The sequence below is a fragment of the Muscardinus avellanarius genome, assembly GCF_963383645.1.
Source record: "Muscardinus avellanarius genome assembly, chromosome: 9".
Classification (NCBI taxonomy): Eukaryota; Metazoa; Chordata; class Mammalia; order Rodentia; family Gliridae; genus Muscardinus; species Muscardinus avellanarius.
This window is the reverse complement of record NC_137795.1, coordinates 5,716,848-5,739,867: the sequence shown is the minus strand read 5'-3', so window position 1 is coordinate 5,739,867 and position 23,020 is coordinate 5,716,848. Positions and strand designations below refer to the sequence as shown.

At 43.1% G+C, this 23,020-nt stretch overlaps 2 protein-coding genes across 2 annotated transcripts in view; one reads left to right on the top strand and one right to left on the bottom strand.

Annotated features, from left to right (window-relative positions):
- Positions 1-1,072: 1,072 nt before the first annotated feature.
- FKBP14 (FKBP prolyl isomerase 14) lies at positions 1,073-17,000 on the bottom strand (the record flags this gene model as incomplete). The annotated part of the gene is made up of 4 exons (XM_080701941.1): positions 1,073-1,231; positions 8,995-9,122; positions 12,929-13,080; positions 16,804-17,000. The coding sequence occupies 4 exons, from the start codon at positions 16,998-17,000 to the stop codon at positions 1,073-1,075; spliced, it is 636 nt and encodes a 211-aa protein (XP_080558067.1).
- Positions 17,001-19,195: 2,195 nt separating this feature from the next.
- PLEKHA8 (pleckstrin homology domain containing A8) overlaps positions 19,196-23,020 on the top strand; it is a gene marked incomplete at both ends in the record, with an annotated part of 51,021 nt that continues 47,196 nt past the window's right edge. The window contains 1 exon segment of the mRNA XM_080701587.1: positions 19,196-19,235. Coding sequence (XP_080557713.1) covers positions 19,196-19,235 — 40 coding nt within the window.

Below are 23,020 nucleotides of genomic sequence, written 5' to 3'. Positions count from 1 at the left end.
CTGGACTGGAGGGCATCAGGTAAAGTGAGATCAGCCAGGGGCAGAAAATCAAGGGCCGCAGGCTTACTCTCATATGTAAAGGTTAAAGAGAAAACAGGAAAGAAAAACAAGGTCAGGAAAATTAGGAGAGACAAGCAGAGTGGTGAAAGGGAGAAGGACAAGGGGAGAAAAGGAAATGGACCAAATAATGTTAGGTGTGTCTATGAATATATCACTATCAAGCTCACTATCATGTAGGAGAGAGGAGACAGAGATGTAGGTGGGGAGATGTGTGCATGTACGATGTATCACTAAGAGTCTCAGTACAAGGTACAATTACAATGCACCCATAAAAAATTAATTTAAAAACCAACATTGTACATAAATACAAATTTTCTACTAGAGCCGCAATATTTTGATACATTTTATTACAAAGACACAAACACATAAATGATTTGTTCTATTTGTCTTCATAGAGCCAGTCACTAGGAAGCCAGCTCCATGGAGCTTCAGTCCTAGGGCAGCATGTTTCAGCGCACACAGTTAACTTTGCTGTTCTCTTAGCATTGTCCATGCCTTCCTAAAGCAGTAGCTGCGGATGCGTCAAGTCTACCATTCTTCTCCCGTCCCGCAAAGACTCGCAGGCAAGAACAAATTATTTCATTAGGACATGAAAACAGAAAGCTTTGGGCTACTGCAAAAGGCTTTTCAAATATATCGGTATTTAACTTGGAGAAGACAGAGGGAGGCTGAAATACAGGGTGCTCATTTATGCTATAACCTGGTCTCATGTTGTGGTGTGTCCCAGTTGCAAGATTTTAAAAATTACAAGTAAACAAGGAAAATGGGGCTTCATATGTGAAAAGCGAACCAGAAGTTTTCTATTCAAAGGCAAATGGATTGTTTCTTCCCAATAACGTACCAGAAAAAAATGGATGCTAGAAATCCTAAGGGGTTCTTTAAATATGAATCAGAAAAATAACACAAAAAAATTAAAATACAAGAGCAGAACTTTCTTAAAAATAAAACTTTTGTTAAGCAGGACTGGCTTCTCTTTCAAGGTGGATGCTGCATAAAATGGGCGGACACGGCTTTACAATTCATCATGTTTATACGTAAACTCTCTAGCTGATATATATCCATCTCTGTCTTCATCTTCTTTATCAAATATATCCTCCACCAGAACATCATGATGGCTTTCATTCACCACTGCGCCATGCTTTTCAAATTCCTTCTTTAAATACACTTTAACCTACAAAAGATTGGATTGCATGAATCACTTTACTTCACAAGCCGTCCACAGCCAATCGATATCACACATGGATTGGCTGGTAGTTCATATAACTATAGATGATTATAGATTTCTAATGGCAGTAAGAAATTACAAGGAAGTTTTCCTCTTAAAAACGGCTACAGGGCCGGGAGTCTTGGCACACTCTTGTAATCCCAGCATTCAGGAGGCAGAGACCCAAGACCGGACAATCACAGTTCTCAGACAGCTTTAACTACTTAGCAAGGTCCTTCGCAACTCAGTGAGACCCTGTTTCAAAAATAAAGAGACTAGCCGGGCGTGGTGGCGCACGCTTGTAATCCCAGCATTCGGGAGGCTGAGACGGGAGGATCGCGGTTTGTGGACAGCCTCAGCTACTTAGGCCCTCTGCAACTTAGTGAGAACCTGTTTCAAAAATAAAGAATAAAAAATAGGGCAGAGGGTGTAGCTTGGAGGTCAAATGCCCTTGGGTTCCATCCCCAGACCCTCAAAAATACATACATACATACATACATACATACATACATACATACATACATAATAAAGAGACTACCCGGGCATGGTGACGCACGCTTGTAATCCCAGTGCTTGGGAGGCTGAGACAGGAGGATCACACAGGTTTGAAGCCAGCCTCAGATACTTAGTGAGGCTCTCAGCAACTTAGCTAGACCCTGTTTCCAAATAAAATATAAAATAAGCCGGGCGTGGTGGCGCACGCTTGTGATCCCCGCGCTTGGGAGGCAGAGACAGGAGGATCGCACAGGTTGGAAGCCAGCCCCGCGTGCTGGCTTAGGAGACCCTGTTTCCAAATAAAAATGTAAAAATAGGTCTGGGAGTGTAGTCCGGAGATAGAAGGGCTTCCAGGAACCCCAGTACCACCAAAAAAAAAAAAAAAAAAATATATATATATATATATAAATAAGTCTGGGAGTATAGCCCAGAGTTAGAAAGCCCTTTGTAACTGGTAACTCCCAGTACCACCAAAGGAAAAAAAAATAAAGAGACTAAAAAACAGGGCTGGGAGTGTAGCTCAGAGGTACAATGCCCCTGGGTTCCATCCAATAATAATAAATAATAATAATAATAATAACTATTATTATTATTACTATTCTACTATAGTAGAAACACAAAATATTGCTCACAGGCAGAGATAAAGCTTTTATCATGTTTAGAATTCTTACTTTAAGGCTTTATTACCCCCAAAAAACACATCAGGAAAGCATATTACTTGCTTTTTGTTTGACTTCTTAAGCTGAAGAACTCATTTTATTCTTGTAGTTTTATACTTTTTATTTAATAACCCATTGTTAACAACGGATGTATGAACATTTTAATCCTTAACTTGTACATTAATATCCCATGATTCCAAATTATATGTATCACTCTCCTTCATGGTTGAAGAAGATGATTAATTTCCTAAGTACCACACACAGCACAGTCTCACTGATAGAACTTTTACTTTTAAGTACTATGCTCACGTGAGAACTGAGGAGAGTTAGTATCAAACTAGCTAAAAATCTAGCAGTGTTCCTGGCTTAGGATACCTGTAGTAAATCTGCAAATCCACAATAACACACAAAATTAAACCCGAGTGTAAATATCTTATAAAAAATTTTCAAGCCAGGCGTGGTGGCGTGCATTTGTAATCCCAGAATTTGGGAGGCTGAGACAGGAGGATCGTGGTTCGTGGCCAGCCTCAGCGGCTTAGTGAGGCCCTCTGCAACTCAGCGAGACCCTGTTTCAAAATAAAGAATAAAAAACGGGACTGAGGATGTAGCTCAAAGTTAGAATGTCCCGGGTTCCATCCCCAGCACTGCAAAATAAAATAAAATGAATAAAATAAAATAAAATTTCAAGGCAGAGTAAAAATTAATGTTGATTTAACTAAAATTCAACTTATTTTGTTGTTTTAATTTGCTTTCAAAATTGGTGAGTTAATTGGAAATAACAACAGGTAGGATTTGTTTAATAAGTTTCCCCAGCATTTAAAAATGGTTACAGAATTATTGTAACTTTTTTGGGGGGTACTGACGATTGAATCCAGGGGCATTCTACCTCCAAGCTACACACCTCACCCTATTTTTTATTCTTTATTTTTGAAGCAGGGTCTCACTAGTGGATAGCCACTAACCAGCGATCCTCCTGTCTCAGCCTCCAAAGTACTGGGATTACCAGCATGCGCCACCATGTCTGGTTTACTAAACCTTTCAAAATATCAAAGTATGCTATACATAGTATATTCTGCTATGCTAGGCTAATATCTTCCATGGAAAGACATCAAAACTATTGAATAAAATATACTTTTAAATTACTAGGTAGTTGATTAATTTTCCTAAAAGTATCACTATCATTGCCAAAATTTTAGGGCCTTTCTTTTAAAGGTGCTGGGGACTGAGCCCAGGGCCTCTCACATGCTAGACAAGAGATCTACCACTGGGCTATATCCTCGGTTCTCTTCCAGAAGTTTTCCATATTTGATTCACATAAATTTACTGAGACAGAGAAAACCCTCACATATTGGCTTTCTATCGCTCGCTCCTCTCTCTCTCTCTCTCTCTCTCTCTCTCCCCCTCCCCTCCTCTCCCCTCCCTTCTTCTTCTTCTCTCTCTCTCCCCCTCTCTCCCCTCCCCTCCCTCCTCCTCCTCCTCCTCCTCCTTCTTCCTCTCTCTCTCTCTCTCTCTCTCTCTCTCTCTCTCTCTCTCTCTCTCTCTCTCTCTCCTACCCCCTCTCCCCTCTCCTCCCCTCTCCTCTCCTCTCCTCTCCTCTCCTCCTCTCTCTCTCTCTCTCTCTCTCTCTCTCTCTCTCTCTCTCTCTCTCTCTCTCTCTCTTTCCCCCCGTCTCTTTTGACCTCTCAATGACCAAAGAAAAATTTAAACAAATTATGGCACGTTTTCTGGCTTACCAAAGGCTACAATTAGCTAAGTATAGTGGCATACTCCTGAAATCCCAGTACTTGGGAGGCTGAGATGGGAGGGTTGCGGGGTGAAAGCCAGCCTCAGCAACTTAGCAAGACCCTCAAAAACTCAGACCCTGCTTCAAAAGAGACCCTCTTCCAAAATAAGAAATGAAATAGGGCTGGGGGTGGAGCTTGGAGGTAGATGGATACCCTGGGTTCAAATCCCAGTACCAAAAAAATCTATAATTTATGTTCTCCAAACTAAGACATAGTACAGAAATCAAAAGCCATTAATTTAACCAAGTATGTACTAGAATAAAATTAGGTAGGAAAAAACTTATTTTGTAAAAATGGGGCAGGGGATATAGCTCATGATAGAACACATGCCTGTCATGCATATGACTCTGGATTCCATGCCCAGCACTGTCAACTTTTAAAATAAATAAAGTAAATAAAATAAGCTTACTCCCCAATATGCTTGACAAAAAAGCTGTTAATTTTCATTGAGTTCCACTGAAGCCATTGCTGAAATCTGTCCAAATTTTTTTTCCCTAAGTGGTCCACCATGGAATTTTTTGGAATGCTTTTCTTTTTTGTTTGCTTGTGGATCTGGTTTCTAGTTATTTTGTTTGTGTTTGTTTGAGTGCTAATGATTGAACCTAGGGCCTTATGCATGCTAAGCATGTGCAGTCCCAGAATTTTTAAATGTGTGCATGCGTGCGTGCGTGTGTGTGCGTGTAACACACACTTTTTTTTTTTTTTTGGTACTGGGGTTACTGGAAATCCTTCTACCTCCGGGCTACACCCCCAGATCTATTTTTATACTTTTATTTGGAAACAGGGTCTCTTAAGCCAGCGAGGCTGACTTCGAACCAGCGTGATCCTCCTGTCTCCGCCTCCCAAGCGCGGGGATTACAAGCGTGTGCCATCATGCCCGGCTAGCATGCACTTTTAAGGATTGAACCAAGGGCCTTGTACATGCTAGGCTAACTTAAAGCTCTTTAATTTTACGTTACTTTGAAACAGAATCTCAATAAGTTACCCAGGCTGGCCTTAAACTTGTCATCCTCCTGCCTCAGCCTCCCGAGTAGCTGGGATTACAGGGATAAGCCAGCACACCTGTGCCTGCCTCCCAAAAGGCCTGAAGACTGGCTCTTGCCAGAGTTCTGCCTTCCATCTGGACCTTGCTTTCCTTTACTGCTTGTAAGTGCTCTTACAAGGCAGCTACAGCTTACTAAGATTAGTCACTAGAAGCCATCTCTTTTATCAAATCCTTCCATTGTTCATATGGTTTGAAAATAACCCTGCTTATTTCCAAGACCTTCTTCACATCCAGCTCAGCACGTCACTGTGAGGCATCGTCCTGCTGTGCAGCACGGGCTACGGGTTTGCGAGCTAAAGTGCTCATGAAGGAGGCTCCAGTAGGCCAAGGTCCATTCTGCAGGTGCCACCCAAGGGGAGCAGCACGTCCCTGGCCCATGGCCTGCGTGTGCTAGAGCAAAGGTCTACAAGGATGATGTACTATCAGGAATAACCCACTAGTTCTAAGAGATAGAGTTCATATTCTAACGTATGATTCAGCCTATAAGGATGTTCAGTTGGAAAAACACATGAAGAGCTGATAATATGGAAGTTGCAGCAGAAGTCAATCTGTGCTGGAAACTAAATTCTTCTACACTGAATGCCAAAACACAGGTGTAATGACAAGTTTAAGGCCAGCCTGGGTAACTTATTGAGATTCTGTTTCAAAGTAACGTAAAATTTAAGAGCTTTAAGTTTGCCTAGCATGTACAAGGCCCTTGGTTCAATCCTTAAAAGTGCGTGCTAGCCGGGCATGATGGCACACGCTTGTAATCCCCGCGCTTGGGAGGCGGAGACAGGAGGATCATGCTGGTTCGAAGGGCCTTTAATACAGGTCTAGACTTTTCAGAGCACATCTGCCATAGAAACTCTTGAAATAAACCATGGAAATGATAAAAAAAAAATTGTTTTCTTAATTTAGGATGCCCATCTAATGTTCGTGTAACATTTGTAAAAAATATTCATGATTTCCAATCTTCTACCAAGAGAAACTTTAAGTTTTTTTGTGTGTGTGGTTATTTTTTTGTTGTTGTTGTTGTTATTTTTGGGGGGTTTTTTTGCGGGTCTGGGGATGAAACCCAGTGGCATTCGACCTCCGAGCTACACCCCCCAGCCCTATTTTTTTTATTCTTTATTTTGAAACAGGGTCTCACTGAGTTGCAGAGGGCCTCACTATGTAGCTGAGGCTGTCCGTGAACCGCGATCCTCCTGTCTCCGCCTCCCGAATGCTGGGATGACAAGCGTGCGCCACCACATCCCACTCCTCAAGTCCTTTTAACACTCCTTCAACTGACTGCTTTTATCCCAATTGGAAAAGATCTCTGCTCAGTGTCCCACCATGGAACCCAGCCGCGGCTGCAGAGGGGCCTGAGGAAGGACCACAGTCCCAGCTGCGCAGCTTGGTACCCCTTTACCAGCTTGGCTTGGTGACCCATGCTGCCTGTTAGTCATCTGAATCTAAATGAAGCTGATCACTTGAAAGATAGCTGTCTTTCAATTCCTAGAATTAACCAAATCTTTTTTCCTACGGAGAGTTGGACTTTCAGACTCTCCTCTAAAGCCAGATTAAGTGTGGCATTTCTTACTTCATTGAGCAACTAGGAACAAAAGGAACCATGGGCCTGATGCGATCGCACCATACTGACTGCACCCTCCAATATTGAAAATTAAAGCAAAGTCTACCCCATGAGTGCCTAGACTATAATTTTTTTCATTTTCATTAAGACATTTTAAAATATAAAAAATACAGTTCCCGATTTCTCAATAGATCTGCCACAATACAATTTGACAGATATTACATTTTTAATAATATCCCCACCCTCCTTATTTAGACCAGCAATTCCAATGCCTCTCTTCCCCCACCCCAAACCTCCAAACATATGATGTATATGTAGGTTAAAGTGTTTTATGCAGCTATTAAAAAAAAAAAAAGAAAAAAGGATTATGAAACTCTGTGGATTAAATAGTCTATCTCCAGGACATAGTATATGAAGGAAGCAGGATGCTACGATGTATACAATTTGTCACCTTTGATGCAAGAAAGAGGAAAACAAAAACATTATTCACAAAAATACTAGAAGTGTATATTAGAGAGTAATAAAACTGTATTCAGAGATCCCAGGGAGGAAGAGGATGGGGTAGAAGAAAGATTTCTTAATAAATATCATTTTACATCAGATGCATTTTGTATTCATGCGAATGTATTTTATATTCAAAGTTTTTTTTTTAATGAAAGGGAATTACAAAGCTGGGTGTGGTGGCACACACTTGTAATCCCAGTACTTGGGAGTCTGAGATAGGAGGATTTCAGGTTCCAGCCAACCACAGCCATTTAGTGAGTCCTTCCACAACTTGGTGAGACCCTGTTTCAAAATTAAAAAAAAAGATAAAATAGGGCTGAGGGGGTGTCTCAGAGGTAGAATGCCCCTGGGTTCAATCCCCAGTACCATAAATAAATAAATAAATAAATAAATAAATAAATAAATAAATATTAATAAATAAAAAAGAAAACAAAAAGGAATTATAATTTATTTTGGATAGAAAAAGAGGGCATATGACCAGTAACACCATGGGGTGGGATAAGTTTAGTGGCCCCAGATTGTGAAACAAGATGGGTTCCTTTCTTTCTTTCTTTCTTTCTTTCTTTCTTTCTTTCTTTCTTTCTTTCTTTCTTTCTTTCTTTCTTTCTTTTGAGACTCAATCATTTTCTGGTCTCATTAGAATGAAACTGACCAAAGCATTAAAACAGAATCTGATTTTTGACCAGCCAGACCAGAATAGAAAGCATAGGCAGGTTTAAAAAAAAAGGAGAGGGACAAATATCTACCTCCATTTCTTTCCTTCAGCAGCCAGACCAGGGCAGGTGTGAGCAGCGCTGACTGAGGAAGCCTGAGGAGCAGGGAGGACCTTCTCCTCCCTCTCACCCACGCACCAGGGTACAAGGCTGGGAAGGTCTCCTCCTGGGGAAACCCAGGCAAGAGCGCCTTTGTCCACGAAGATGGCTTGCTGTAAACTGCTAGGAAATTTTGACAAGATTCATTTAAGAGCCAGCCTGCAGTTTTAAACAGCAACTGTCCATGCGAGATACTTCTCAGGTCATCTAGGTTGCTTATACGGTAACTCCCCAGGGGAACTGACTTGGAGAAATGGAACTTTCAAAGACTCAAGGGTGAGACCAAGACCCAATGAATTCTAAGCACTGGGGAGAAAGAAAAAACCAAAAGTCTGAATGATCTGAATGATGTTTTTGTTTTTCTTTGTGGTGCTGGGGATGGAAGCCAGTGCACTGGGGATGCTAGGCGAGGGATCTCCCACAGAGAACATCCCCATCCCTGAATGGTTTGGTTTTGTTTTGGTGCTGGGGATTGAACCCAGCAGTACTCCATGTTTGAGGTCTACCCTCAGCATTTTTTATGTTTTAGTTTGAAATAGGGTCTTATTAGGTTGTTGAGAGTCTAAGTTGCTGAGACTGGCCTCATCCTGTGATCTTCCTGTCTCACTCAGCCTTCCAGATATCGGTATTCCAGACGTGTACTACCAAGCCCGGCTGAGTGGTGCTTTTTAAGTCTCAATATATTTCTTTCCAAAACGGATTTCCTATGAAGAAAAATGAACTGGCACCAGTGTTTTGAGAAAATGTAACTTTTTACATATGTTTACGAGGATATGTAACTTTTTCTATTTTCCTCAAAAATATATTTCTAAAAAAAGTGAGCTCCCCCCAAAAAGGTAGAACAAAGACAGAAGCACAGGCAGAAGAAAAGATCACCTCATGCTTAGAGAGTTTCCAGTCATCATTGAGATCCATCTCTTGGAATGACTCGTGAGACCTTGGTCCATTTCGAATCTCCAGGAGATCGATATTGAAGATCAGTGTACTCTCTGGGGGAATTTTACCTGACATTAGAAAAGGGGGAGGAAAGCTTTATTTACTATATCCAAACGTTTTAATAACAGAAAACTTGTGGTACCAGAGAAGATTTGTTTTTAAAATGAATTAAGTGAAGAACCTTCCTGCAACTGTCATATAAGATAGAGATTACTTAGACTGCAATTATTTTTTATTTAGACAAATGGGATAAAGAAGAAATAATCCAAAGTGATACAGCAAAAGCATTCTATTTTTGGCTTAGCAATTGAAAGGGGGAAAATTAAATATATATACAGATGTAAATTATATATATATATATATACACACACACACACATAGATATAGATAGATAGATGTACTAAATAGCCGGAATATTAAACTTCAGATATAATTAATATATTGCATATTGTATGTCAAGAGTGACTAAAAGGGCTTTAATTCAGAGTTAATTCTATAACAAGTAACTTACTAATTATGGGGCAAGACAGCCCTGCCCTGTTAAGTACATACTATGGTGCTATCATTTCTGCCACTGGGAGGCAGTGTGTAATTAAGGGCACTCCATTGTTACACTGTTTGGCATGGAGATCTTCTAATCTCTCTCCATATATGTTAGTGAGCTATAATTTCCTTATAGGTTGTACAAATAATATAGGAAAGTTTGAATTTTTCAAAAACTTAGAAAAAAACTTAGAAAACACCTCTTGGATGTAGAACATAATTGGAACATTATATAGAGCATGTAATTTGTAATATTATACAAATATGTTCACATGTATATTATAAAAATAAATATATACAAAAGCTACAGAAATTTCATGGGAAGGGACAAATTTAAATGAACTTTTGGGAAAGGAGATAAGAAACCTTTAGAGTAAGAAGAGATTTGTGAAAGTCCCAATATACTGAAAAACAGTAACAACAAATAAAAACAAATATACCCTGCTGGGAAATATGGGCGATTTATTTTTGAAACTTATTTTCATATAAGTATATTTAATATAGAGGTCTTAGTAGTAAACTTGCTAAATGTTTCTTAGTCGCGCCCCTCTCCTCCCAACTCCGTATTCCCATAAAAGAACCTTTGTAGGTTTCAAAGGCAACCACACTTACATTGCGAGCTGCATCTTACCTTTCCAGGTGAAGACAGAGAGGGGCATGCACTATTAGATCGGTGAGAAAAGCTGGTATCTTTCCAAGGAGGCATGCAAGCGTGTACTAAAAGACTACAAAAGTAGTGTTAAATATACATTAGGAGAATTAGCTTCATAATACTTAGTTTGAAGTAGATGACTCAAATTTAGATCTGTAGCCGTTATGAAGTAAAATAGAGTTAAATACAGTATGAGAAAGAGAAATGGACTAATACTACACATAAAACTATCACAGGTGGAGCAATAAAGATACAAGAGAGTGGAAGAATACTTTTAAGCATCAGAGAAATGGTTCTTAGACATTGAGGGTTAAAAGGAAAATAAGAATCGAATTTAGTTAGTAAATTCTCTCTTGTGAATATAGTTCATACAGCTAAGTTCATTTTATTTTATTTTATTTGGTGGTACTGGGGGTGGAACCCAGAGGCTTTCTACCTCCGGGCTATACTCCCAGACCTTTTTTATATTTTATTTGGAAACAGGGTCTCACTAAGTTGCTAAAAGCCTCACTAAGTAGCTGAGGCTGGCTCTGAACCCATGCGATCCTCCTGTCTCAGCCTCCCAAGTGCGGGGATTACAAGCATGCGCCACCATGCCTGGCTGCTAAGTTCATTTTAGAATATTTCACATTCAGCTCTTAATTTCCTTCTTAGGAAACTGGGATGAAGAATCCTGACCCCTCCTTTGCCATTGATCAAACTTGGACCTGTGGATGCTTGGAAGTCTGTATATCATATCAGAGTGGTTCTCTGTCTAGTTTTGATGACTACTTAAAATGTTATTTTTTGCCAGGCGTGGTGGCACATGCTTATAATCCCAGCATTCAGGAGGCTGAGACAGGAGGATCACAGGTTTAAAACCAGTCTCAGCTACTTACTTAGTGAGGCCCTCTGCAATTTAGTGCGACCCTGTTTCAAAATAAAGAATAAAAAAATAGGGCTGATGGTATAGCACAGAGGTAGAATGCCCCTGGGTTCCATCTCCAATACCACGATAAAATAAAATAAATAAAAGTAATAAATAAATTGTTGTTTTCTTCATTATGTAATATGTGCTCATTATGGAGAATCTGGAAGGTAGACCCCAAAGTAAGTATAATTCCAAGTATCACAGTCTATTGTTAACATTTTTTCCCTATGATTCACTTTTGATGTGTATATACTTTTTTCCTATACTTACTGTCATGGTAAGTGTACAGCTTTATTTTTACTTTCATATTGCATATATTTTAGATAAAATTTCTTTTAAAATGTCATTTTTGGTGAGTGGGATATATATATATATATATATATATATATATATATATATATATATATATATTTTTTTTTTTTTTGGGTGGTACTGGGGTTCCTGGAAGCCCTTCTACCTCCGGGCTACACTCCCAGACCTATTTTTACATTTTTATTTGGAAACAGGGTCTCCTAAGCCAGCGCGCGCGGCTGGCTTCGAACCTGCACGATCCTCCTGTCTCTGCCTCCCAAGCGCGGGGATTACAAGCGTGCGCCACCACGCCCGACCGAGTGGGCTATATTTTATTTAATTAAACTTTTATTATACACTTAGGCTGGTTCCAATTTTTTGCTATTAAAAACAATATAGCGATGGAAAGCCCTGTTCACAATCTTTCTTTTCACACCTGGTCACTCCCTTAGATTAGATTCCAATAAAGGAACTGTAGGATTAATGCCCATAGACATCTTAAGGCCTCTTGATACAAATCCCCAGTCGGCCCTCAGGAACGTTGCATGGGTTCTCACTTGACACCAGGTGTATGTATCTGCCCTGAACACACTGGCAAGAAAGCTCTTGGGACCAGCCAGCTGCCTTACTTCTAACTATAACAAATGAAACAGTAATTGTCTTTCAAGTCACTCCATAATTTTTTACATTATCAAAACGTTGAGCCGGGCGTGGTGGCGCACGCTTGTAATCCCCGCGCTTGGGAGGCTGAGGCAGGAGGATCGCACAGGTTCGAAGCCAGCCTCAGCTACCTAGTGAGGCTCTCAGCAACTTAGTGAGACCCTGTTTCCAAATAAAATAGAAAATAGGTCTGGGAGTATAGCCCGGAGGTAGAAAGCCTCTGGGTTCCACCCCCAGTACCACACACACAAAAAAAGTTGATAGGAATCTCTAATAAGAGCTTTGGTTATTATTACGGGAGACCTCAAACTTGTAAAGCCACATACAGCCCACATGTAAAACCACACTTAGTGCCTGTCTGATCTGTTCAGATCAAAAGTTCAACTCATCAAAACACTTACGTTGAGCGATCTTTCTTTTTGCATTGTTAAAACAACTTGGTGGGTAGTTTCAGATTGGGAGGATGAAAAAGTTCTGGAGATGTGTAGCAGGTGATGGTCACCACTGTACTAGGTACCTCAAAGTTATTGAAATGTAAATATAATATTATGTATATTTTATCACAATCTTTATAAAGTTTTAATAGAGCTCAAGATTCCAGAGCCTTATTTCATTGTGAGCTCAGTGGTCAATTTAGATATTAAGACCTTAACTGTCCATTTCAATTGAAAATCAAGGCACAATCATATTTACTAAAGGAATGCAAGTCCACTATTTCTAGAGAAAAGAAAATAAACAGTAGTCACCCTACCTTCTCTCTCCTAATCTAGAGAAGCAGAACTCTAGTGCTACGGTAAGAAAAGGAGAAGTGTTGTTACCTTTTCCTTCTTTTCCATAGCCCAGGGCAGGAGGAATGATGAGCTTTCTCTTCTCTCCTACACACATCCCCGTCAAGCCCTGGTCCCAGCCTTTGAGAGCCTCCAGGATGCCCAGGGTGAACCAAATGGGCTGACCATTGTTATGTTTGTGGCTATGACAGAAAGAAGACACATTAAAACTTTTTCATTTTTTTTTTCTTTTTGCAGGCTGAGGACTGAACCCAGGACCCCATGCATGCTAGGCAAGCATTCTCTATATTAAAACTAGTCAGTAACTTAGGTATGTGTGAGTACGTACACATATACCTAGTCACTTTTATAGTTATTAAATCCACTGGCTATTTTTTTTTTTTGAGGTACTGGGGATGGAACCCAGGGGCATTCTACTTCCGCAAGACACCCCCAGTCCTATTTTTTATTCTTTATTTTGAAAACAGGGTCTCACTGAGTTGCAAATGACCTAAGTAGGGGCTGAAGCTGTCTTAGAACCGCGCTCCTCCTGTCTCAGCCTCCCAAATGCTGGGATTACTAGTGTGCACCACCACGCCCAGCTTGGACATCTTTTTTGATGCAAATTTTATATCGCTGACTTACTTTGAGAAAGGAAGACAGAATGATAATAAAAAAATAACTGCTTGTATATTAAAAATACATATGTAAGGTATTCTCCTAAATTTATCTCTTTTAACTGTATCAATAATCCTATGATTGGTAGTTATTCTTGGGGGTTTGGTTCCAGGTTCCACCCTTATGCCCCTCTCCTCCCCCATACCAAATGATTCTCAAATCTGTAGTATTTGTCTATAACCTACTGGGTATTTTATATCATTTCTAGATTATTCATAATAACTAATATGATGTAACTGTTATACTGTATTGTTCAGGGAATAATGACCAGAAAATATGTTTAATATAATCATTAAAATTTCGAATGTCCGTAATCTATGGTTAGTTTAATTTGGGGATGTAGAACCGACCGCATACTCCTTTACATATGGGAAAAATGGAGGTTAAGTGTGGCCCTATTTGACCTCAAATATACCTAACTCCAAAGTTCAAGGTCTTAACACAAAGCTTTGCTGTCGCAGGAGCCACTAGGTTGCAGATCAGGGAGAAAATAATGAAAAATGGCTGAGTGTGGGAAAAAGGGGCTGAGAGGCTAAGGGGAATTTACCACTGACATATGTAGATTCATATGCATGTGGACACAGGAAGACAGGGACACAGCATCTTATTGCCCGCCGACAAACCTCCCTGATGTACAGCCAGGGGCGAGCTCTGCTGGGCGGGGAAAGGCTGCCCAGTTCTTTCCTCAAGGGTCTACTCTGAAGCTTTGTAGGAGGAGTGGCCCCTCAGGCTCTGCAGAGAAAGGAAATAATCAAGATGTCCTGGCACATGAGCTAACAGAGAGGACACCTTAAGAAAACCAGCCTGCTGAGCTCCTGGGGACTTGAGTTCTGAGCGGCTGAGCCCCTGAGCTCCCTCTCAGTGCTGTAAGGGGAGTGTTCTTTCAAGGATAACTCCTAGGTGAGACTAAGAAGCCATTCCTGTACTTCATGGGTACTGTGATAACTAAATCTTGGTAAATGCCATTCCTTCTTCTTTTCTTTTCTTTTCCTCCATGATCAGAAAAACACAAAGCCAATCTTAGAATAATTGGGAAGGCTAGGGAAAAAAAAGGGAAAAAATGATGTACTATCCAGCACTGACTATATTTTGGCACATTTCTTATTATGACTAAGCTATTTACCATATACAGTATAGCTCTAGAAACAGCAAACACAGATTTATCATTTGATGGTATTCTTCATAAATTACAGTTTGCAGTTCCTGACTATTTATGTGTAGGCTGTACAATAACAGTCCCACTACAGCGTATTGGAACATTGATAGTAAACTGCTAAATAATATCCTGTGGCTACCATCAAAATCAGCACAAGCTTTTGGAAGAAATTAGGCTTAATCTAAAAGAGATTACGTTAAAAATAAGAATGTAGCCGGGGCATGGGTGGCACATGCCTGTAATCCCAATACGCGGGAGGCCGAGACAGGAATTTCATAGGTTTGAGGCCAGCCTTAGCAAATAAACAAATAAAATAGGGCTGGAAGTGTAGCTCAGAGGTAGGACATCCTGGGTTTAATCCTTAGTACCACATAAATAAATAAGTAAATAAACAAACCAAAAAAATAAATAAAATTAAAGCCAGGTGTGGTGGTACAAGACTGTAATCCCAGTACATGGGAGGCTGAGAAAGGAGAATAGTAGTTTTGAGGCCAGCCTCAGCAACTTAGCAAGACCCTGTTTCAAAATAAAAAATAAAGCCGGGCGTGGTGGCGCACGCTTGTAATCCTCGTGCTTGGGAGGCGGAGACAGGAGGATCACGCAGGTTCGAAGCCAGCCGCGCTGGCTTAAGAGACCCTGTTTCCAAATAAAAATATAAAATAGGTCTGGGAGTGTAGCCCTAAGGTAGAAGGGCTTCCAGGAACCCCAGTACCACCAAAAAAGAAAAAAAGTATGTAATTTAATATTAAAAATGCAAATATCACAATATTATTTAATTCTGCTGTGGCACTGGTCTTTGTTGACAAGAAGAAAAAGCTGTTGAGAATTCTATGGCAAGACATCTTTTTGGAACTTTTTACCAGAGCTAATGGTTCAGAGGATTACCATTCACTTCCCACAAGCGCCATGAAAGACCACATCTGAACGCTCAGTAAAGGCAGCGTGTCAGAAACCGTGGTCTAGGATGTGCCATGAGGCTTCAGTATGTGTGAGGTTCTCTTACCTACAAGGTCCTCCGTTCCTTCTCTCCCTGGTAACCTCCACCCGTCTTTCAAGGCTCATCTCAGTTATGGTCTCTGAGAAGCCTTTCTCTTTCCCCATCTCCGAGCGTAGCTAATTCCAGGCGTTCCTATACTTTGTTAGTGCCCTTGGTATTCTGTACTCTCTATCACTGAATCAATTACATTCTTCCTGCTATAGGACAAGAACCTGCTTCTAATGCTCTTCACATCTTCAGGACCTGACCTGTGGCCATTCAGTGCGAGTTTGATAGATGGATAATGAATGGATGGATGCGGATGATTAGACTCCATGATGTCTGACCTTCTGTAGTCTCCAGCACAAGGCCTGACTAACAGAAAGAAACTGTTCAGGACACTCTTGGAATGGAATGAATGGAAGCATAGCCTAACTGGAAACCCTCACACGTGGAAACCTCTCCCGTGTTGCAATTTCTGTTTACAAAACCGAGAGGAAGGCGTCAAAACCTAAAAATCCTTCATTCATGTAAACCTTGTATAACCACAGCCGCGCCATCAATGAGCTCTGACTTTGTAGAAAGAAGCAAGTGACTACTGAAATCGTGGTCTTCTGCCTTGACCCGGTGTCATCGCTCAGAACAAAAGGTAAACAGGTTAATGAAATAACATTGCTGTATGTTTTCTAAACGGGCAAATAATTATTGTGTGTTTTGCCTTTGAAGCTGCTGCAAAGTTTTAAATATCACCTACACCAAGTTAAAAACAGAACCTATTCACTTTCCCCAAGGACTGGAATTTGAGATATAATGGTTCCCTTAAGCTTTTTCTGCTTATTGTCCATTTATACACCTAGATGCTTCTGCAAATTTTCAGTCTAGTTCTAGTTTTTAGAATAAAAAATTATCAGCTTTACCCAGATGTTTCCAAAAAGTCTTTCAATGGCCTTGTTATTTAGAATTGGCTTTTGACAATTTTCTTCCCCCAAGGAAGGGATTTAGACATTTCTGTCTTTTAAAAAGGGAGGTACGCCCACTACCAGCTACTTCCCCGTAGGAGAGCTGGTAAAGGTGGGTGGATCTTCATTATTTAACCTTCGAGACTTAATTACTTACGTAGAGTGAAATAAGGAGCCGTCCTTTTCTAAGTAGCCCTCATAGTGCACCAACATCAAGTCCCCTCCCTTGGTTTTGCGATGGCAGATGAACGGCTTCTGGAGAACTTCAATTTTCACTTCTGGCTCGGGGATCAGAGCCCCACTCAAAGAAGTCACCAACAGCGTCAGAACCGCGTTCCACAAGAAAAACTTCATGGTGCTGGAGCCGGAAAGAGGTCCCTATAAAAGCAGAGAAAGAGTCCCCGGCCTCATAGAGTTAAATATGTACTTGAAGGCTTGGGACTGCGGCCTCTGGCAAGTTAGGGCTCCCCCTTCTTAGAAGACGTGGCACTTTTTACTATCAACAACTTTCCCACGCACTGCGAACTGGCCCGTAAGGAGTTAACCCCCACGCCAACCTGACTGGCTCCTATAACGTGGAGCTTGGGAAGAACGGTCTCCCATTGGCTGGCGCTACCGTCCCTCAGGCACCTCTCCAACCAATGAGGCTGCAACCATGTAAAATACTGCTTGGACCCGCGGCTAACCTTTCGGAAGGTCCTGGAGCCTGGAATTCCATCGGCCTGGACGTAGGGAGAGGGGGCGGCGCCCGAGCTAACCAGCTACTCCTCCGGTTGTTTACCTCTCTTAAGAACCCCGGCTGAGCGAGAAGGGAGGAATCCGGAGACACTGTAGGGGTTTCAGGAAAGACTCGTGTACTCTCACTGTTGGAGAGTGGCTTCCCAAGATTCCCTAATCCAAAGCTCCTGCGATTGCTTATTAATTTACAATATAAAGATTTACAAGATGCTTTAAGCTCTAAAAGGCTCATTCCTGGTGCGTGCACCTCAATCTGTAGCCAGGTTTTTTTTTTTTTTTTTTTTTTCTCTTCTATTTAGGAGATAAATTAAGGCTAGGAGAGATTAGTTGTCCTGCTTAAAGTCCCTTGGCCCCAAAGCTCCCGAAGTCCACGCCGGTGCTCTGCATTCAAACCGTATCTGATGCATTCCACAAAACTGAGGAATGTTAAGGCTGCGAATAATGTATCATCTACGTGGCTGCGAATAATGTATCATCTACGTGATCTTAGTGTAAAGGGAAAATAAGGGATAAGGATGTGAACCCCCCCCCCTTTAAAGAAATAGTAATGTGGTTAGGAATTACACAGCCTCACCTCAAGTTTAAATATTGTAGTTCTACACCTTTCGCCTGATTTCAAACGCAATACTTGTTCATTGTAGTAAACTTAGAAGAAACTGGAAAATACCAAAGTAGGATTTCGAGAAAAAATACAGGAGACGAATTAGTATTTTAGATAAACAACCAATACTTGTTATGTATCTTTATTTACTAAATCTGGAACTTTACACTACTCAAAGAGAAAGCCATCGACAAATAACCATTTTAGCATTTTTGTGGCATCATAGCTAGAACAATTTGAAGAATACTGTACGCATTTTCTCACCCTTCTCCTTACACTTAGCCTCTGTTTACCATTTTTCTTGGCCAAATATTCGTAGAACCGGGCAATTTCACGCTTTTATGTACATAGGACTTCCCCCCGGGGATCTTGTTAAAGTGCAGGTTTTTATGCAGAAGGTCAGGGCTTGGGGTGAGAGTGCCTTTCTAACCCGCATCCAGGCGATGCCTGAAGATCACACTCCAGTAGGGAGGCCTTAGAGACTGGGTAGCAGCATCTATTTACACTGGCATCCCGTCCTGCAATTCCCACATCCTCGGCCCGGGGGCGGGGTCACTGCGCCCAGATGCCGGGTCCCCCGCAGGTGCAGAATCAATTAGCCAACCTTAAGAACGGTACCCTCGGTAACGAGAACCCAGCGGGCAGCCCAGGAGGTCGCGGAGACCCTCAAACACTGCGAGCTGGGGACGGCAGGGTTTACAGTCCGCTGTCCCTCCTCCCGGGCGCTCGTCAGCCCGCGCGGCCGCGAAAGCCCGGCGTGGACCTCGGGAGCGCGCACGCGCGGCCGCGAAAGCCCGGCGCGGACCTCGGGAGCGCGCGCGCGCGGCCGCGAAAGCCCGGCGTGGACCTCGGGAGCGCGCGCGCGGCCGCGAAAGCCCGGCGTGGACCTCGGGAGCGCGCGCGCGCGGCCGCGAAAGCCCGGCGTGGACCTCGGGGGCGCGCACGCGCGGCCGCGAAAGCCCGGCGTGGACCTCGGGAGCGCGCCGGCCGCACTGCGCATGCGCGAGCGGCTCCGGCCGACCGGTGGAGGCCCAGGTAGCCGCGGTGGCGCCGCCCGCGACCGCCGCCCGGCTCGCCGCCCTCGGGCCCGCCCGAGGCCTCCCGCCGCCCCGCGACCCCGCCCCGCCGAGGATGTGAGGCGGCCGGGGCGCCGGGCCATGGCCGCCGCGGGGGCGCTGCGCCAGTGAGCGCGGGCGAGGCCGGCGGCGCCATGGAGGGCGTGCTGTACAAGTGGACCAACTACCTGAGCGGTGAGTGGCGCCGCCTTTGTCTCCGGGCGGGCTGGCGGGGGTCGGGGCGCCGCGCTCCGTCCTCGCGCCCCGCGAAGCTCCCACAAGAGCTGCAGACCCGAGGCGCGGTGCCCGGGGAGGCGCGGGGTGCCCGGGATGCCAGCCGCCCGACCCCCAGGGTGCAAGGGCCCTTATCAGGGTCCCGACCCCCAGGGTGCAAGGGCCCTTATCAGGGACCCGGCCCCCAGGGTGCAGGGGCCCCTATCAGGGTCCCGACCCCCAGGGTGCAGGGGCCCTTCTCAGGGTCCCGACCCCCAGGGTGCAGGGGCCCCTATCAGGGTCCCGACCCCCAGGGTGCAAGGGCTCCTATCAGGGTCCCGACCCCCAGGGTGCAAGGGCCCTTATCAGGGTCCCGACCCCCAGGGTGCAGGGGCCCTTATCAGGGTCCCGACCCCCAGGGTGCAGGGGCCCCTATCAGGGTCCCGACCCCCAGGGTGCAGGGGCCCCTATCAGGGTCCCGACCCCCAGGGTGCAGGGGCCCCTATCAGGGTCCCGACCCCCAGGGTGCAGGGGCCCTTATCAGGGTCCCGACCCCCAGGGTGCAGGGGCCCCTATCAGGGTCTCGATCCCCAGGGTGCAAGGGCCCTTATCAGGGTCCCGGGTGCACAACGTGGCTGGGCCCCCGTCTGCCCTCGGTGTGCCAGGGAGCCTCCACTCCAGCCCGCCACTGTCACGCCGCCCAAGTACGCAGAAGGGTTTTGATTTTTCTGAGGATTTCCTTTGTACTATAGACTCAAATTACCACAAAATGAACGCAGTATTAGCAACGGTCCCCCCGCCCTGCCGAACAGAATGGCTTGAAAATAGTACCCTGCTCCCTTTCCAGTTTCTGCAAGTGTTCTCTTCATACCTTGAGAAGGTTAGGACTGGTCCTCAGCTGTGGACGATGATTCCAACCGAGCACTTTTTTTTTATTATTATTTGTATAACTAGTATTTAGTAAAAGCTGGAAACTGCCAGGAGGATTTTGGGGATTAAACTTTTTGTTGTTAAAAAAAAAAAAACGGGCTAAACATTTAAAATTTTTAATGGCGATGTGTTTGAACCTAGAAAAGTTCCCAGTGTCCGGTAGAGCGGAGGAGAAAGATTTTCCCAACTATTTATTTATTTATTTATTTATTTATTTATTTTGCAATACTGAGGGTGGAAACCAGGGGCATTCTACCTCAGAGCTCCACCCCAACCCTATTTTTTATTCTTTATTTTGAAACAGGGTCTCACTGAGTTGCAGAGGGCCTCACTAAATAGCTGAGGCTGTCAGCGAGGGGAGCCATGATCCTCCTGTCTCAGCTTCCCAAATGCTGGGATTACAAGCGTGCGCCACCACGCCCAGCTTTTCCCACCCTTTCTTGAAGGACTGTTGTTTAAAAGTACTGTGATGATGCTTTGTGTGTTTTCAGGATGAGTGTGTCAGAATTTCTTTCCTCTGAATAGTGTACTTAGCAGTAAGTTTGCTTTTTTTCCGTGATCACTACTAGAGACAGCTGAGAGGTGTTTTCTTCAGCAGACCTGGCCTCTGCTCCAAGGTCCTTGACTGATGCCAGTAGTTAGATTAGAGGAGGTGTGGATAATTCAGAGCTGGGCCTCAGTTTGGTAAAGACCAGAAGCTGCTTAGCACTCTGCTAATCTAAGGGGAGAGTTTCTTTTTGAAGCCTCCCTAAGCTGTGAGATGTGTGGGTCTTACATATTTAATTAAATTTAGTTACTGATCCTTCATTCCTTTCTTTCACACAGGCTTTTCTTTCACTCGCCCTACTCTTCCTGTTTTTCCTCATTGCTTCCTGCCCCCTCCCTTTTTAAACCCCTTCTTTTTTTTTTTCCCATTTTCCCCTTCTTTCTGTATGGAAAGTCAGATCTTTTAATACACTACCTATTTCTTGATGGTAAAATGCCTTTTAATTTTTTCCTATTATCCTTGTGTATCCCTCACTAAAGAAAAATTTCTCCAAAAGGATCTTTTGGAATCTTTGTTTTGTGATGCCCATGCCATCTGTTCTGTTGGGGAAAAGTCTCTTTTTTCTTATTCAGGTAAGAGAAGTTAATACTCACTTAAGTGAGTGGTGCCAGAGCCAAGCCCTAAAGAGGGCCGTTGCTAAAGGTATCTGTCTTGTTGTTTCTCTCCTTAGTACTAGGGATTGAACCCAGGCCCTGAGCAGATTGGGCAAGCACTGCACCCTGAGCTACATCCCGGGCCATTTTTATATTAGAAATGGCTTCACTACTGGAGGACAGAGCCTCTTTAAAATGCAGGAGGTACATAAACAAATGTATCAAAGTAAATCACCAAAGAAGTGTGGGATGGAGGGAGGGGGAGGGAATGGGACGGGGGCTGGAGGAGGGCTAATTGGATGATGTGTGCTTGTATATCCTCTCAAGTCTTGTACTCCAATGTGATTGATATATGACTACAATGCACCAATTTAAAAAATAAATTAATTAAAAAAAAAAAAAAGAAATGGCTTCACTAAATTGCCCAGGCTTCCCTCAAATTTGGGATCCTCTTGCTTCAGCTTTGGAGTAGCTGGAATTACAGGTGTGCCCACCACGCCAGCGCAGAGCTGTGGGCCTGGTGCTGCTGCTTCTTGACTGGCATGCCCCTCCTGTGGGCATGTTCCTAGAAACTCATCACACTACTGGCTACTTTTTCTGGATATATTGAGAATATACTAAATAATATAATAGGTGGTTCAGTACCTTTTTTATTAGAAGATGAGTTTATTTGAGGATGTTAATAGCCTAAGAAGATCACATACATTCTTGTTTCCTCCAGCCTCCTTTGCTGGTTGGTCTCCTAAAAAGCACATTTGAGTGTCAATAACACACTGTAATGGAGACATTACATCACTACTTTTTCTTCTGCTGCTTAATTTTTAAAAGTAACTTCTTTTTGTAGTTTTTCACATTGTAACTTTAAAGTATAGATAATCCCAATCCAAGAATATGTTCATTCTGAAATTTTCTTCAAAAGGAGTTCATAACTTTTGTGTCTTTTTAAGTAGTTTGTATGTGTATGTCATGTGGACAGCTTGGTATGGAATACTTTTGAGTGGTGAAAATCTTATTTATTTTGATGGTACTAGGGATTGAACCCAGGGGCATGCTACCTCTGAGCTACACCCTCAGCCCTTTCTATAATTTTATTTTGAAACAGGGTCTCGATAGGTTGATGAAAGGCTCACTACTTGGCTGAGGCTGTCCTCGAACCTGCGATCCTCCTGTCTCACCCTCCCAAGTACTGGGATTACAGGCATGTGTCACCATGCCGTAACTTCAGTTATCTTTGAATCTTTGAAGAATATTGTTAGTTCCCCTTCCGTGTGTGTGTGTGTGTGTGTGTGTGTGTGTGTGTGTGTGTGTGTGTAGGTGTAGTGGTGCTGTGGATCAACTCAGGGCATGTATGCACAAGTCTTGACCTATATATACCCCAGCCCCAGATGTTAATTTCATTCATCTAGGATGAGCACTTTGCTAGGATCTAGGGAAGCATGTTGAACAAGACAGAGAACTCCTTTCCTCATTGAGTCTGAAGTCTGGTGGTTAAAAAGATATTTATTGAGCTGGGTGTGGTGGTGCACACCTGTAATCCCAGTACTTGGGAGACTGAGAGAAGAGGATTGCAAGTTTGAGGCCAGCCTCAAGCAACTTAGACCCTGTTTCAAAATAAATAAAAAGGGCTGGCGTTATAGTTCAGAGGTAGAATACCCCTGGGTTCAACACGTAGGTAGAAAGGAAGGTAGGTAGGTAGG